We start from the raw sequence: 17262 nt of genomic DNA, 5'->3' as shown, positions 1-17262 counted from the left end.
CATACCTTTGCTCAGCCAGATTTATTGTAAATGTCACACACCAATATGATAATGACAGAAATTGACTCCTAAGACCACAGGCCAGTCATTTTCAACAATGAACATTGTGTACACCAGGGGTGTCAAACTCATTGTCGCTCTGGGGCCACATCAGCATCATGGTTGCCCCCAAAGGGCCGGTTGTCGGCGGGGGGGGGGTGCTGCTGCTCCTTCTTCGTCGGCGGGGAGGGTGGCTGCTGCTGCTGCTGTCACATACGCTGGTGGAGGTGTGCGCGGCGCGTGCGGATCGGGGAGGAGCTCCGCCTTGCGCGATACAACGGATATTTGTAAATTGTCCGACTTTTACATTTTTACTTAAAGCGGGGCTTTCAAACAGTCCGTCTCGGCGTTAAATGGGTCGACGAGGAACGTAATCTGTGGCCGCACATGCGCGTTTGACGAAAATACCGTATTTAACTCAAGCGAAGCGAACACGAACATTAAAAAAACACAAATACAAACTTCGATATGAACGTAAGAGCCGCATGAAACCGGGCAAAGAGCCGCATGCGGCTCGCGAGCCGCGGGTTGGCCACCCCTGGTATAGAGTTATTAATATGTCCTACTTTGCGTTGCATGTGTAACAGATATATGAATGGGGAGCATTGCTTCTCCTCATATCACCAGAACAGTGATGAGTGCTGGATTTTGGTTTGATATTAAAGAAATTTCAAACGTTAAACTTTTTTGTTCACTGAGGTGTTACTGTTGAGGTCTGAAACATTAACGGGGCAACTGTGAACATTAAACATAATGTACATCTTTTATTCTCATATGAATATAATACAGCCACATTTGACACTGATAAGTTGAAAATAGATATGCTTTTTTTACATGTTAAAGTGCAGTGCAGTATATACAAAGTGAAAGAGTGTAATTAACACCTCAATTAGTTGAGATGCATCCTGGGATGTTTACAGTTGAAACCGTAAGAGGTAAATGCACACTGAATCTCAGGAGGCAAAAAGACTGCTGCAGCGCTGCATCTCTATATTTAAGGTCGATACACTTGGTGACATCTGAAGGAGCACACCTGCTGTGACATCACTGACTGGGGCCAGAACAGCAACAGCATTGGAAGTTTTAAGAGCAGCGCAAAGCAATTATCGTGATTTTCTCAAAGTTTCTTTCATTTAAGAAACAAATAGGAAGCTCTTAAATAGGAAGCTCTTACTTTGATTGGGAGTCGTGGTGAAAACTCTGAACACGTACATAAAACATTTCCAGTTATGAATAAATCATATTGCCATTTCAAGTTTGCTTTATCACAGGAGACATAGGAGCTACCGTCTGTGTGTTACAGGTCAGTTTAACCAAGAGCCAGGTGATAACAAACAAAACTAATTCAATATCAGTGAAAAGTACACAACCTCCTCTGAACTGGCTATGCTGTTCTTTCTAATATCTCATAATATGCAACATTTTACTGCTCCATGTCATTATCGTTCTGCAGCGTTTTCATTGCGAGGCCCCACAAAGTTACACTGGAAATAAACTGGCCTTCAGTGGACCTGTAGGAGCCACTATTGGGCCTGCTAGAAGAAGTGAGGGAACTGCAGTGATTGTCCGTGGGAGGGAGGTAGGGCCTCCCCACCCCACCTCTGCCCATCTCCACTGACATATTCCCATTCTCCACATACGGACCGTACACAACCTCCTGAGACAGGTGGGGTTTGGCAAGCTTCATGTGGTCTGTGGCCGTCGGGGCTGCACCTCTCTCCTGGTGGTTGGAGGAGAGGAGGTGATGGGGTACCAGCGAGCGCAGCTCAGGAAGGGGGGTGGAGGTAGAAGCCGGGCTGAGGTGCATGCTGGGAGGTGGAGTCTCTATGTGTGGTGGTGAAGTAGTAGTCGGTGAGGGTTTTTCTAACCCTGCGTGGGGCATCATGCCGGGGAAATGCTGCTCACTGGTTGCGGCAGGAGGTTTACTGCGGCTGACGGGTTTGGGGAACGCGGCCACTCCATCTGAGCTACACGGTGGGTCAGAGGAGTCTGTAGCGGGGCTGTCGGCTGGAGCCCCCTTGCAGTGCATGTTGCTGTGTCTCCTCAACATGGCAGAGCGGGTAAAGCTCTTTCCACAGGCGTTGCAGATGTAGGGTTTCTCACCAGTGTGTGACCTTATGTGACGCTGCAGGTCTCCCGAGCCAATGAAGCATTTCCCTAAAATAATTAACAACACACATTGAGTGCAAAACACGGTGCAGACAGTCTATACTGAATTAAAAAACATATATATATATATTTATTTATTTATTTTTAACTCTGATTAACTTTTACTGGGTCTGTTCACAACATGACTGAAGCATGTTCATGTTTTGGGAAAAATGCCCATTATAATTTAACAAAGCACTAAGTGATGTCATCAAAATGCTTGTTATGTCCAACCAATAGTCCAGAACCAGAAGATATATTTACAGTCACATGAGATAAAGAGGAGCAGAACATTTAGAGACTAGAGCAAAATATTTGCAGTTCACTTCCAGCTAATGACTAATTGTTTCCTAGAATAGTGTTTTACATACAACTATGTCTACAGTTGAATCAATGTGAATAAGACTTTCAACACTACAGACGCTGTTCTTTACCACATGTGGCACAGCTGTGTGGTTTTTCCCCAGCGTGACGGGCCTTGTGCTTCAGAAGCTTTCTGTGCGTGTTGAAGGATTTTCCGCACTGGTCACATGTGAATGTCTTGTCTGTGGTGTGAGTCCTCTTGTGTTCCTTGAGATTGCTCAAGTTGTTAAATCCTGAGATACAAGACAAGAAAAAAAAAAATCACCAGTCTACACAAAATATGTCACAATTTTCCAACTGGGTCTGTGAACTAAGAAGCTCACACTACTATTAATACTTGATAAAGGTTCAACTTGAGAATGAGGATATTATGTAAGAACTACATATAGATGGAGAAAGGAAATAATTAAGATAATTGCTTCTGTTAAGAACAGTAATTTACCTCGACCACATATATCACACAGATGTGGCTTCTCTCCTGTGTGGACCACTTTGTGACGATGGACATCCCCTGATGCAGTAAAGCTGGAAAACACAGATGAATATTCACTTTATAGGCAACTGTAAAGACTATTATATATTATATTACAGGGCTGTGTCATACAGGGACAATATCATATCACTGGGGCCTAAACTATAATCTATTGTAATTGGTTAATTAGTCCAGTATAGCCACACGTTCTTCAATTTATTAATTATTGCCTAAATGTTATTGGTATGCCTGAAATCAAGTCAAGCTTTTGTAAACTAGTCATGAGTAAGTAGTCATTTGCAATAAGTAAAAGAAGACACACAAACATACAATACACAACAAAGTGACAAAAAAACAAATACAGGGAAGAGGTGAATGATCAAAAATGTAAATGAGGAAATTGCACACATACAAGGTACCGTACCTTTTACCACATAACTCACAGATGTACGGTTTCTCTCCAGAATGTCGCCGCAAATGTGTCTGTAAATTTCCAGCCTGTAAAACAAAGTCGGTTAGATATCTCAATATATTATTCCCATCTAAGAATAACTCCGGCAAATCAGAATAATACACCAGACGATACCTGTGAAAAGTATCTCCCACAAACATTACACTGGAAGGGCTTCTCACCTGCAGAGAAAATATATTTAGGTTTGCTTCTGAAAATATTATTACAACTAAATTACAATTATTCCGGAAACATGTCACTGTATACCACGTGTGATTATAAGGCCAATTTAAATCAGTAAATACCGGTATGTGAGCGCTTGTGCAGCTCCAGATTGCTCGGGTGTTTGAAGATCTTCCCACACACCTCACAACAATACTGCTTGTTTCCTATCTGCTGCGGTGGCTCTGGCAAAGTTTTCAGATTTTGCTCTTCTTGGTTCACAGGTGGAGGACTGGGAAGTTGCACATCTGTTGCCGTCTCTGTAACCTGCTCTCTGTCTGAGTTAAGGCCCTCAACGGGAGCTTCTGAAGCTTCAGTCTGGACCACAGGCTCTTCTTGATGACTCTCTTTGGGACAGCTGAGGACGGGTTCACTCACTGATTCAGCAAACATCTCCTCCAATGCCTTCTGAGATCGGAGGTAGTTGTATTTCTTCAGGTACACAGCCTTCTTGGGGCGCACTGGCTTGTTGAGCATGGAGTCCGCTGAGTTAGCGTTGGGGGTGTTTAAATTATCTGAGGGTGTTAAAGAAGAGACGGGGTTCTTTACGACTGCCACTGATGTGCTGGGAGGATTGGGCTGAACTGTGTTTCCTGAGCATACGGGAGTGGGGCTGACCCCGAGCTGACACGGCTGCTCTTCCACCAGCACCAAAGGGCACGGGCCTTGATTTAAGGCTGCACTATTCGTCTCAAGTGCACTTTGTTTGAAGTACTGCTTACTATAGAAGTTACGGAGCTTGTAGCCATGGACAAGCTGTTTTTCTACAGGTGCTGGAGTGCTGCTAGCTGTGTCACAGTTCGAGGTGCTATTAGGCACAGAAGCAGGCAACCTTTTGGTGTGGTCCACATCACTACTGAAGCCAGGCCTCGGGGTTTCAGAGGGACACTGGAGGTCAACATCATGAGGAAGACTACTGCTCCCCAAGAGGCAGTCATGCTCAGAACTCAGCATGCCCGGAAGAGAAAACGATGTGATTTCCACTGGTGGAGGACAAGGCTTGAGGAAAGCATTACACATGCTCTGGACATTTGGAACCTGCAAACACTGAGCAATGTCCAGGAGTGCTTGCACATTATCTTGGTTGATGTCAAGATGGGAGGTGTACATGTAGTCCAATATTTGGCCGATGCCACTGACATCCTGGATGACCAAGTTGAACACCTCATTCTTCTGACTGGGGGAATTTTGGAATAATGACCTGGAAAGATCAAGGCAGTATATTTAGCGTTAACAGCTGTGTATGATTACTTAGCTACGTGATAAGGATGGAAATATGCCACAGATTCACTGACATGTCACTCCATTATAAAAGATAATTGCATAAACGCACCTGAAATAGGAGCTGAAAGCAGCCAGGACATTCTTGTGGGCTTTGAAGCAGACACCTTTGACCACCAGCATGCAGTCACAGAGCAGACCCTGAATCCTCTGCTCCTGGAGCTGCTGCAGGAGGTACGAGCTGTGGCTGGACAGGGTGTCCATGGTCAATCAGCTGCTGAATCACCCAGCTCCAACTTCTCCATCAAAAAACTTTCTTAGGGGACACAACATGACAAAAACAACAAATCTCTTATTAAGGAAATATAAATCATGTCTCTGGTTAGCTTGTCCTTGAAATGTCACCAAATAAAAAGTGACGCAAGCGATGCCTTCTTCTTTTTGAAATGATAATATTTATACATAGATAATCCAACAACCGCGCAGACTCCATCGTCTTTCCTACAAGACCACCCATGCAAAAATTTGGACGAAAACGGCTAACAAGCTAACTGCAATGCTATGCTAACCAACTACGACAACGAGCAGTGTGAACCGGTGCAGCACCAGATGCCTGAAGAATTAGAAATACAAACGAGAATAGAAGCCTTATATGTCGTTAGCTCAGTAAAGTCAGCCAGAAACATAAATCCAAACCTAAGTCTGAGAAGTCCACCTTTTATGTGGATGATGGGTCACTTTATCCAGCGTCAATACGTCACCTCACTTCCTGGTGCAACCCGTATTTCCTTCCGCCTAAAGATGAAGCAGATAACATAAAATTATTATTTTGAGACTTGTAGTCCATGGTGTAATATACGGACACGTGTCAGATTGGTTTAACTAGCTGCAAGTTAGCTCTTGATTAGAGAAAATATTAATTTCACACTGGCCGGAACATATCTCAACTAGCGTTTTACACGGAAGACTATTAATGTTGTTCATGGTGTGATCACGTGTGTTTTGAAAACTTCCCACGAACGGAACAGAACAGGCGGTTTGTAGCATTCAGCTCGAGGCTCGCGGCATCTGTACGCGTTGATAAACATCAGCTTCTAGCTTTTAGAAGAGCGTCGCTACCTTTATCTGGCTAACTTTAGCGCGTACCTGCGCTGTGGACAGTCGGGTCCCGCTTTCGCGTGAGGATTGCACCGGTTTCGGTTTGACGTATACGTTAGCATTGTCTGTGTTAGCACATTCGGTTAAATAAAAAAGAATCAATACAGTGTTGTCAAGCAAAACGTGTCTTTAAAATGGTGTTCTTCACCTGCAACGGCTGTGGTGAATCCCTGAAAAAAGCCCAGGTTGATAAACACGTGGGCATGTGCCGGGGATGCCAGAGCCTGTCCTGCATCGATTGTGGAAAAGATTTCTGGTAATGTCCGCTACTATGGTCTTATTTTGGGTTTACTCTCGCTAATGGTTTCTTTTAAAACCCACTTAGCGTTATCCCCCCCAATCTCAGTGTGTTAAATGTGGTCTCTCTGTACGTGTTGAACAGGGGTGATGACTACAAGAACCACGTTAAATGTATCAGTGAAGACCAGAAGTATGGAGGCAAAGGCTACGAGGCTAAGGCAAACAAAGGAGATGTGAAACAGCAGCAGTGGATCCAGGTAAAATGGAGGGGAACGATATCTATCACTGTCTACTGTCTGCATTTGTGTTTTTTTAATTATGCTTCTAACTTGATGAATCCTCTCCTGAAGAGAGTCCATGACGCCATGAACAAACCTGGAGTCAGTGCAAAGCTAAAGGGTGTGCTCCAGCAAGTCAGTTCATATGATAATGTCCCAAGAAAGAAGGCAAAGTTCCAGGTTAGTAATACTTACCAATCATGTTGTTTTATTAACCAGACTGTGTGATGAACAACTGGCTTGCCTGCATTTACTGATCCATATCAATTGTTGGCATCTTCCTCAGAACTGGATGAAAAACAGTCTTAAAATAGCCAACACCAGCCTTCATGATGAAGTGTGGGAGATCTTCGCTGCAGCTGACAATGTACGTTACTCTGCTTAAAGGTTACTGTTGTTGTTTGTTTGGCTGTTCCCTTGTGCACATTGTCACTGTTTGTCAGCATACATCAAAGTGAACAAGTTTTTAGTTTAAGTTCAAATCCAAAGTGATGAAATGTAATAGTTAGAGGTTTCCAGTGGCCCTGAAGTACATTAGAAACATGCTACATGGATTTATTTTATCTTACATAGATGATGTAACATCTAGGTTATCATGTATGTGGTTCTCCTTATACTATCTGGTTGTTATAAATGTAGTCAAGGAAAGAAAAGGAAAGTTCCTCCTTGTCTTCAATATCCCAACTGACTTTCATTACTCACCTATAACCCGACAGCCTCCCGAGGCCCCCCAGGGGACTAAAGAAGCCGAGCAGACGATCGCTGAAGTCAAAGCGGATTCTAATGGAAATGAAAATCAAGACGGCGAGAAGAAGAAACTGAACAAACGCGAGCGCAAAGAGGCCCGTCAGCAGAAGAATGGGAAGGTTGCGAAAGGTGCCGATAAGGCGGTTGCACAAGAGCCAGGAGAAGGCAAGAAGAAGAAAAGGGACAGGAAGAGAAAGCACGGCTCTGAGGAAGACGACGATGAAGAGCAGAATGGTGCCGATGAAGAGACATCCAGCAAGAAGTCAAAGACAGGTTCGGTGTTTTCTAAAAATAATGCTGTTCTTACAGTATTATATGATCAGTTTTTTAAGCATCTTTTAATGAATCCTGATACATTAGAATGTCTGTTTTATTGCTCTGTGCTCTTGTGTTTGAAAGTATATTTAACAATTTAGTTTTTTCTTTCTGTCTTTCAGTTGACCAAGAGGCTGCTGACACTTCAGAGGAGACTGAGGATCAAGAAGTTCCCAAAGGTAATGTGGTCCCCGACACGACGTTAACTTGACATCTTTCAGTAAATACATGATGTAGAATAGAAAAGGCCACCAGGGGTCAGTCTTGCTTCTTTTGTTAACAGCAAGTTCATTTTAGTAATAATACATCTCTGGTTAACTTGCAGGCAAATTCAACTGGAAAGGAAATATCAAAGCAGTACTGAAAGAATCGGATGACCAGGAACTGCCCGTAAAGAAACTTAGGAAGAAGGTGAGTTGTGGAGCGTTTTAATACATTTGACTTCTAATCCCAGCAGCACCGTGTTCTTCTAAGTGTTACAGTAGTACTTATACACATGGATCACTATAGGAACATGATTATTACTACCATTAGTTTCCTTTCTCTTTTTTTTCTCATGCAGATTATTATGTAATTAACATTTGTGTGTTTATTACACTAATAAAAAGTAGTGAAACCAACAACTTTGCTATTTACTGAATTTAAATATACAGTATAGGTGTTTCAAACACTTTTGGAATTACTATACAAATCAAATTGCTGTACTGTGTATAATTGTGTGTACTGTATTTGACATAAAGCATACTGTAGTTCAAATTCTAATTAGGCTACAGTCTAAAAACAGTAACGTCAGTAGTGCAAATAGGCTTCCAAGCCACAGCTTGGCGCTGGTTTCAGTGCATTTCAAAATGTTTAATAGGCCTGAAAATAAACTGTAGGCTATAAATGCCGACCTGGTAGCAGAGTTTGAAAATATAAGTATTCATAAAATACTGAATTATGGGTGTTGCGTTGGAAAAATGTAATTATGTGGTTTTCCATATGTTGTTTATTAAGATGTTAAAAAGCTTTTTTTCTTCTCTTTTACAGGTTGTGGCAGCGTACTACTCTTTCACTGGTGATAGGAATTTTAAAAAGGAGGAGGAGGTGCTTGCACTTTTCAACAAGAAGATCAACAACAATCCCAAATTTCGAGTCTTGAAAGAAAGAGTTAGACTTGTGAAGTAGACGCGTTTATCTCACCCGTCTGGCGTGAAATGTATTTTGTTCGTAGACTTTTGAAATTTAAACGCCCTGTATAGTTGTCTGCCCTCCTCCCTTGGATGTTTTTGTACAGATGACCTAATCTCGAAGATTAAATAATTTTATAACTGAATTACCTGTCCCGTTCCCGTTCAGTAGCTTCACTGATTGCAGTGGCCTCGTCAGCAGGAGGAAGACTTTTTTACAAATCGCCTTACAACGTGTCGGTATTGTTTTATGTATGAAATGACAATAGTGATAGACCGCTGCTCTGTTCCACATTCCAAGCCCACGGTAAGGCTGGGAAATGGCACCTTATCTGTGGGATTGGATGTTGGAGTGGGGGAAGGGAAATAGGAGAGGTGCACCTGAGGTGAATTTGACTCTCACACGGGACGAAGCTAATGCACATTCCTCGGCACCCCGCACGGGGTTCACTTGGCCAGGTACACAGAAGCTCCATAGAAGCAAGACGCTTGGTGTCAGCCTCAGGTGAAGTTTTAATGCTGTCTGATTTTCCACCGCTCGAATGAGCAGCCCCTTTACCCTGTACACACACACACACACACACACACACACACACACACACACACACACACACACACACACACACACACACACACACACACACACACACACACACACATACAGAGACAGAGGAGGAAATCTGCCCAGCTTTATGAAGCTCTGCTAATCCCAGCAGGTTTAACACTGATGCTCATTCATCACACTACTTACTTGTAATTGTATATTGCATACTTTGGGTATTAGTCAAGCTGTTACTCAAGTTTGCTGGTATTGAAATAGTGTTTTCTTGTCCACAGTGTGACTCAATATTGCTTAATGCTTTTGTTTGAATCCAGGCCCCACAGGATACTCCAGAACAACTGAAACTAAGCCTGTCTTTGCTGTGGCAAAACAGATCTCAGATCGACATTTTATTTGTGCCATTCGATATTGCAGGATTAACTGTGTGGCCGTGTGTTTTTATGGGGCAGTTTCTCAAAACTTTTGGTCATAAGTCATAACTATCTGAACAATGTCATTTTAATTTGTTTCCCTTGGGTATTGAAGTGAGAATACCATTTCTGAAAGAAGAAACAACATCCTTTCTCTTTTAAGATGAAATGTTGAAGTCCTTGATGTCCTAAGTAATAAAATACTGGCTCGTTTCAAGCCTTTATGATCCTTCTCTGCTTGTGGTACTGTTAAATTATCTTTGAGCGCTTATATTTAATCATTAATAGTGAACTAACTCTTCAAAACGCATCCTTAATGCAGCCTTTACTTGGTCTGGTATGACCAGTAGCTTATGGGGGATTCTACGACTCTTCTATACTCGTCTTTTAGTTGCATTTCATTTTAGCAATCATCATTTTCTCTCTATTGTTTCACATAAAGCACTGTACAGCGGTGAGTACACCTTGTGCTATCGTAAGGAGTCTAAACCAAAGTATGAGGTAACACTCTTATCTGGTGCATCTGCACAGGAATAGCAAATGCTCATGAATGCAAAGGAGCTTATGACCGTGTCACTTGAGCAAAACTCAACATGTTTTACCAAAAAGATTTGACCACATTAATATAAACAAGAGTGGTTTAATATTAGTTACACCTCTCTCAGAATAACACAATGCTATCGAATGGTACAACAAATTACAGATACCAAAAAAGGATTTAGGACTCACTGCAGGACTGTTACTAAAAATGTATTATTTTTAGATGTACCTAATAAACTGGCATCAGAATGTATATTTTGACTGTTTGCTATAGAGTAAGTGGCAGCAGCAAGTTGTATTCACCTTTCTTCTCTGCGGGTGCCCGGTCTGTGCCAGATTGAAATTGAGAGTGAAATAGGACAACGGTATCAGTAGTGTCAGATTCTTGCCCGTGCTATGTAAAAGTATACATTCAAGATAAACGTTGAAACACAGCCAGCTACTATGCATTTTGCAAAGTTTTTGTGGAATGGGAACAAGTGCGTCCTGTTAGCCCTTTGAGGGTGTTCTGCTTCGTGTTAAGATAGTCTTTGTGGAAAATGTGCTTCAAAACACCTGGTTGTTCTTTATTCAAAGGATTGTCGTAGTGTTCTGCAGTAGGGTACAGATAATGAAATAATATTTACCTTTTGTTTTGGCAAATGTTAGATGTAACAATCATTCACTGTAATCATACTATAAATGTAGAGATTGGTGTAAGCATCGCAAGTCCTATGTTGTTGGTCCCATAGAGATTGCTATTGAATAACCTGCTTCTCTTTTGTATTTATACATGTAAATGGAGGGGGGGGGGGATTAACCATTGTTTTATAAACTCAAAAGGGACCTTGTGGACGTTGTCGGTTTAGTTTATTCATTTGCACAAACAAAGACCAGCAAATAGAATACATAAATAATACACTGAAGAAGGAATCAAAGGAAATTTAAAGGATGTAAATATGCAATGTCCTAAAATGAAGACCTCCTCATGTACTTGGCATACTTTTTTTTTAAATATACTTCTTACACATTTCTAATGAAGAACATTACTTTGTTTGTTTAACATTGTTTTTTTCATCGTTTTTCTTTAGCTATGCCTTGACATTTGTTAAACTGAAAAACTACAGCTGTCGTTTTCAAGTGCGTCATATAAAAGCGACTCTGTCTAACAGGAAGTCCATTCTGATCACTAGTCAGCCTTTAGAGCTAGTGTAAGTTAAAGATAGCATCAACACAATGCTTAACGACAGTGAGCTTGCAACTTTGCGGAATAGATTTAAGAGAGATGCGGAGTTTCTTATGCAAACATCGACAAATGGGGACGAAGATGAAAAGAGTAAGCCTCAGAAAGATTGTGTTGGCTAACACTGTTGGCTAACTTCGACTAGTTTTCTGACAGCTAACAACCGTTAAGTGACGTTAGCTCTTGTTTGGACACTTAACACACCCACTGTAACGTTAGCTAAGTGTCATATAAGGATATCCTGATAGCTAACTTGAGCTAACAGTATTTGTAGGAAAGTAGCTATCTTTTATAGGTTAAATCTATTGAATGGCCAGTTTGTAACGTTAGACCACTTGCTAGACAATCTTTTGACAGCTTGCCATTTTGCCTTCACAAAACTATACCAGATAAAGCAGAAAGATCTTATTGTATGGTGGACAAACTCTGAGGCCTTCACTGGCAGAAATACAACAATTCTTGATTGTTTTGACTGTGGGCAGCAAATGCTGTGCCAGCTCAGCAACACAATACAGAGTCACTCATACACTGTCTTCAATCTAAGGGCTGTCTCTTTGACAGTGTAGACTAATAGCTGTAATATAAGTAGCAGGCACAATATTGATCAAGTGGTTAACCCTTTTTATTATTAATGGCTGCTTCCCCCCCCCCAGTTTACATACCGTCAGTGATCCTTATTGGAAGAGCCTTCCACTTAGCACTTACTGTATTCGTATTAGTTTGTTTCTGTACTTTTGCTCTGGTTTATGCTCTTAGATGCTTGTTTAAAAGAAGGAGATGCACTTATGACTTCTGGTGACTAGTAGTTCTCTTGAATACCTATGTTGAATACACTTATTGTAAGTCGCTTTGGATAAATGTGTCTGCTAAATGACTGTAATGTAATGTCTAATATTATCTTGTATATAAGATGGACCACCAGGAATAACATTTATGTAGGTCAACTACTTGTCTAGGGCATGAAGTTCATTGTGAACTCTGCACAGAGTAGACCTGCATGCTGAAGCAGTTCGGCAGCCAACAATGGGCTCCGATATGTTTAATCAACCAGTAAATTATAGAGATTAATACCTCTCTGAGAAGTAAGATTATCTCAAAGATAGCTATCGGTTTCACCTCAAAAGCTCCTTAAACCTGTAAGGTCGGAGAATTGGCACGTTTTTTTATAGCAAGAAAAAAACTAATATTTAGTAGTAAATTCTGTACCATACTGTAACACTTTTATTATCTTAGTATTTCACTTTACTGAGTCATGAAGTGTGATAGTGTTGAACAATACTTTCAGACTGTAGCCACACTTCGGTGGGCAATTCTCAGGTAATAATTAAGTGTAATTTGCTATGAATCAAGTTGTTTTGTTCCGTAGTTAGACCTCTTAATGTACACCCATGAATTGAAACTCTTTCTTTTCTATTGCCATTCAGGTCAGGAGGAAAAAGATGCTAAACCTCTCCCTCGCATTAACAGACACTCCATTTTCTGGATCGTGGCATCTATAGGTGTGACCTACTACGTGGATTTCCTCCACAACATCATGGAGAATGATGACATCAAAAGGTGATTGAGTCAAGAGAGAGAATACATTTTTTTTTGTATATTTGCTATGAATTACCTGTACACATCATCATAGATAACAATCATCATCAGACACCAGGCAGACACCAGGGGTTTCATTGATAACATGTACCAACATGTTATCAATGAAACCCCTGGTGTCTGATAACACGTAGAAGCTGTTTGTGGTGTAGTTAACAATCCCATCTTCTGTATTTCAAAAGCTTCACCCACTCTTTATACCTTCAGGTCTTAAATGAGTCTTCCTCCTTTTAACCCCTGTTTTTTTCAGTTGGTGGTTCAATGTGGGTCTGGGACTCCTCGGGATCTGCCTGTCTCTGGCCATGTTTTGCATTGTGTACCTGGAGTGGTTCAAAGGCATCCAGCACTATGACCATGAGTACCCTGCCATTCCTCCGGTCACCACCGCAGCCTTTATCGCTGCATCTTGCAGGTAAAACAGCAAAAAAACAGATCAACTAACTCTTTTAGAGACCAAAGAAAGTAGAACAGCATTAGATTTTTTTTTTCTAAAGAACATTTGACTTCCTGTACCTCTCCTATTTAAATGTGCAATTTTAAATTCTCTGCGCGCATGATTAGAAGTGAAATATCATCAGCTTACTGAACATATATGTCGTCGAAATAGTAACAAGAAATTACATTATTGAACACACCTGTGTGGGTGAGCATGGCTTGGAATATTTGAATGCATCTTAACGCAGTGTGAGGCGGGACCTTTACCGTCGCATATTTTCAGCAGCACCCATTCATTAATACACTGTGGAATTGTCTGTGGTTGATGAGGGGCTGAGTAGGGCAATAATAATAATAACTATTAATGGCTTCCTTGATTTGCAAACAATTCAACTACGGCCCCATGGTGGTCCACTGAAAGGGGCGGGACATGGCCTCTTAATTGCCTGTTTTACATTGACTGCCGGCTGACTCCTCACTCACTGCTCTTAACTGGCCCCCGGCCGGGGGTCGAAAGTGATAACACCCTCCCCCCCCCCAAGCGCTGCTCGGTGCCCGGAGACACAGTTTGCTCACTTTTATTGATTTCGATGGCTTTCCATGCCTTTTTTAATTGGACATCAACCTGATTTTTACACGCTTATTGACGAGCTGTGTGCAGACACCTGCATGGATTCAAATGAGAGCGTATCTGTTGTGTGAGACGAGTGAGTGAAAAACACACCTGATACACTTGCAGTGTAGACGGGACGTTATCCAATTGTGTGTTTTATTCATTCAATCAAACATTACAGCTGTGGACGTTGCAGACACACCTGGCAGAGATCTGCACTCTACTGAGGGCACCTTTCTAGATTGTCATGTGATTAGATAATCCACCTCGTTTAAATTATGAACACATTTTCATAAAAAGTTGTGTCGCTTAAATGGTTGATTGGAGCCACTGATTGGAAGAAAGTGGGTCAAAGGCAAAACTAGTTAATCAATAATGTATGATTCATCAATACTAATTCATATTGTGCATGTTTGTAAGCGTTATTGTACTTTCCTTGCAGCCTAAACATGGCCCTGTGGCCAGTGTGGTCCTTCTTCACTCCATTCATCCTCTTCACACAGTTCATGGGTGTGGTCATGTTCATCTCTTTGCTTGGATGAATGTGACAGGTGAGGATAATGCTTTTTCTTTTCTTTTTAAAGCTGTCGTTTTGAGTTTCACGAAATGTCTTTTGAAGTGAATAAATAACTTTTATTTGGCCTTACATTGTGAAAGTGAAATATTGTCTCATTAAATACTTAATACCAACGCTTCGTATTTTAAGAATCTGGACGTTACATAGTCTTGTTATCCACAATGTCTTATGATAGTTTTCCTCCATTACCTACACATATTTCTGAAGCAATGTCAAGTTTACAACTGAATCAACAAACTGCATTGCACTGTAAGACAATTTATGCCAAAAATCTTACACATTCTAGCACCAAAATGAAACACACACACTGACCATAATGGTGTACGGCCACATTCTGAAACAACACATGCACTTAACACAGCACCAAACATTTGAAACGTAATCAAAATCAGCAACATGTGTCTTTTGAAACTTAAGATTGCTTGTATATATATATATATATATATATATATACAGCTGATTGATGTAGACCCCCTGTCCTGAAACAGACAACGCTGTGGTCAGTCTATTGATCCTGTTGGTTGAGCAGCTCAGCATGGTAGGATCACTGTGTTGTCGGTGAGAGTTTAACCGTCTCCGTTTATGATTTATCACTGATGTGTTTTCCCAAAGAAACAATGATGACTGTGTCAATAAAATGTGATGCATTGTGTTGAGTGTTGAGACATTTGGCTTGTTGTAGGAAAAGGTGTTCCTGAATAATAGTGGTTACTGATAACATTAACGATGGGTCTGCTCTGTTTAAATGTGTTTCAGGAAGGTATGATATTGAGCCACCATTCACAACACCAGGGGCCGTATTCACAAACAATCTGAGAACTTAGCCGAAGCATTTCTAGCAAGGAGTTTTAGCTTAGGAGTGATTTAGAAAACTTCTCAGAGCAACTCTGAGCAAGCAAGGGATAGAAACGTTTACCTTAGTGAGGAGGTGTGGTTGACCCTGTTGCTATACGACACATTATTTTAAAGACGTGTCATTGGTGGATCCCAAAGAAAAATGTATAGTGAAATCGACAGGCCTAATCATAGATTTGCAAATCTATAAACCATTCTTCGTGTTGTGATCACTTTCATTTCTGGTGTTTTAGCGTTGAGTGGGAGATGTGAGCGCATCTCTAATGAGATCAACCTCAAACATTACAGTAATACAATCTAGTGATTCATTCACTTACTGTCATTCAGCGTCTGTTTCTCTTTCCACCATTTCCTCCTCTGCTTAATAAGAAACTCTCAGAAAGCTTTATGACTACGGCCCCAGGACCCTGAAACTGAAGCAAACAACTGGCTTTTCTTTGTTATTTATAGTGTGCTATTTATTTCTTTGCTTTTCCTACGGTGACCCATTAAAATGTGCTGTGAAAATGGCCTTTTCTATTTAAATGTTGAAAAATGTGTATAAGCAATGGAGTAAATGTGTTCCACCATTCATAACTGTTAATAAAAAAAAAAGTAAAATTCTGTAAAATGTTTGTTTTTTTCTGAAATAAAGTTTTATAACGAATTTCACTACTTGCTATAAATGTTATTGCTTGACTAAGCATAACTTTGAACAAATCAATAATTTGAAAACGTCCACAATAGAAGATGCACCTGATGGACCTGAGACTGCATCTAAAACATCTAAATCCAAAATATTGGCAAAGCTTAACTTGGACCAAGATGACGCCTCAAAATGTATAAATATGTATATACAGTGTGTATATGTATGTGTGTATGTATAAAATAGTAAAATTCATTCTGATATATAGCAAAGCCTTTGCCTAATATAACATTTTTATCTGAACTTTGGACCCCATGTACTGGATTTTAAAGGCTTGTTTAAGATGTTTTTTTTAACGTAATCATCACTTCTTTATATTTTTTTTTTCAGTTTGATTTATTTCTTCAGTGTGTTCATTACTGATGGTCAACATGCCAGTGGTGGATGAAGTATTCAGATATTGACTTGAAAGGGTTATGATACACGTAAAAATATCAGGCAGCATTTAAAATGTTCTTTCAGAAGGTTATATTATTATACATGTTTACAGGTATACGTTTAAATGTTTGTTGGGCTCTTAAATCTACAATATGGCACATTTTAAAATATATCACCTACTCACTGGACGTAAGTACCTAAAATCTATCTTCAGCTTTGAAAAATAAGCATTTGTTTTTAAAGACGATAAGAAAAAAACTAATCTTTTTCTCAATCACTTATTGATTTGTCCTTAAACTGCTCTCAGATTAAATTAGGTTGTTTTGGGGGCGTTGGAGTGCAAACGACAGAGAGCTCATTTAAACACTTCCAGATTAAATCAAAAATGTTTAGATTTAGTCAATCGCCCATTAAAGTTCCCAGATAATGAATAGATCTTACTCTTGTTCTTTGTCGGGCTGATTCTCAGTGATTAAGAAATCAATACTCAGACATCAGCTGATGTGCCGTTAAGGAGAAAAGCTTAATCATCTCTCCAACCCTCGTGACGACCCTGTGGAGTGTCC

General features: G+C 40.6%; 3 protein-coding genes across 5 annotated transcripts; 2 read left to right on the top strand and 1 right to left on the bottom strand.

The window, feature by feature from the left end:
• Positions 1-842: 842 nt before the first annotated feature.
• zbtb49 (zinc finger and BTB domain containing 49) lies at positions 843-5655 on the bottom strand. 2 transcript variants are annotated; one of them, XM_079186122.1, is made up of 8 exons: positions 5613-5655; positions 5029-5232; positions 3779-4896; positions 3609-3655; positions 3447-3520; positions 2993-3075; positions 2622-2783; positions 843-2196 (listed from the first exon to the last, which is right to left on the bottom strand). In XM_079186122.1, the coding sequence occupies exons 2-8, from the start codon at positions 5178-5180 to the stop codon at positions 1463-1465; spliced, it is 2370 nt and encodes a 789-aa protein (XP_079042248.1). In that variant the 5' UTR covers positions 5181-5232; positions 5613-5655; the 3' UTR covers positions 843-1462. The 2 variants fall into 2 exon arrangements, with proteins under 2 accessions (XP_079042248.1, XP_079042247.1); XM_079186121.1 differs by having other exon boundaries at positions 5029-5641.
• Positions 5656-5939: 284 nt separating this feature from the next.
• Positions 5940-9426, top strand: lyar (Ly1 antibody reactive homolog (mouse)). Its single transcript, XM_079185779.1, has 8 exons — positions 5940-6330; positions 6457-6571; positions 6665-6772; positions 6879-6959; positions 7309-7612; positions 7777-7833; positions 7980-8065; positions 8684-9426. The coding sequence occupies exons 1-8, from the start codon at positions 6209-6211 to the stop codon at positions 8819-8821; spliced, it is 1011 nt and encodes a 336-aa protein (XP_079041905.1). The 5' UTR covers positions 5940-6208; the 3' UTR covers positions 8822-9426.
• Positions 9427-11509: 2083 nt separating this feature from the next.
• Positions 11510-16233, top strand: tmem128 (transmembrane protein 128). Of its 2 annotated transcripts, XM_079156870.1 has the most exons (5): positions 11510-11650; positions 12982-13114; positions 13404-13565; positions 14644-14752; positions 15535-16233. In XM_079156870.1, exons 1-4 carry the CDS (start codon positions 11551-11553, stop codon positions 14741-14743), a joined length of 495 nt encoding a protein of 164 aa, XP_079012996.1. In that variant the 5' UTR covers positions 11510-11550; the 3' UTR covers positions 14744-14752; positions 15535-16233. The 2 variants fall into 2 exon arrangements, with proteins under 2 accessions (XP_079012996.1, XP_079012995.1); XM_079156869.1 differs by having other exon boundaries at positions 14644-16233.
• The last annotated feature ends 1029 nt before the right edge of the window (positions 16234-17262 follow it).

The sequence above is a fragment of the Pholis gunnellus genome (assembly GCF_910591455.1).
Source record: "Pholis gunnellus genome assembly, chromosome: 3".
NCBI classification, from domain to species: Eukaryota; Metazoa; Chordata; class Actinopteri; order Perciformes; family Pholidae; genus Pholis; species Pholis gunnellus.
The sequence above is the reverse complement of the archived record's forward strand: the minus strand, read 5'-3'. Positions and strand labels throughout refer to the sequence as shown.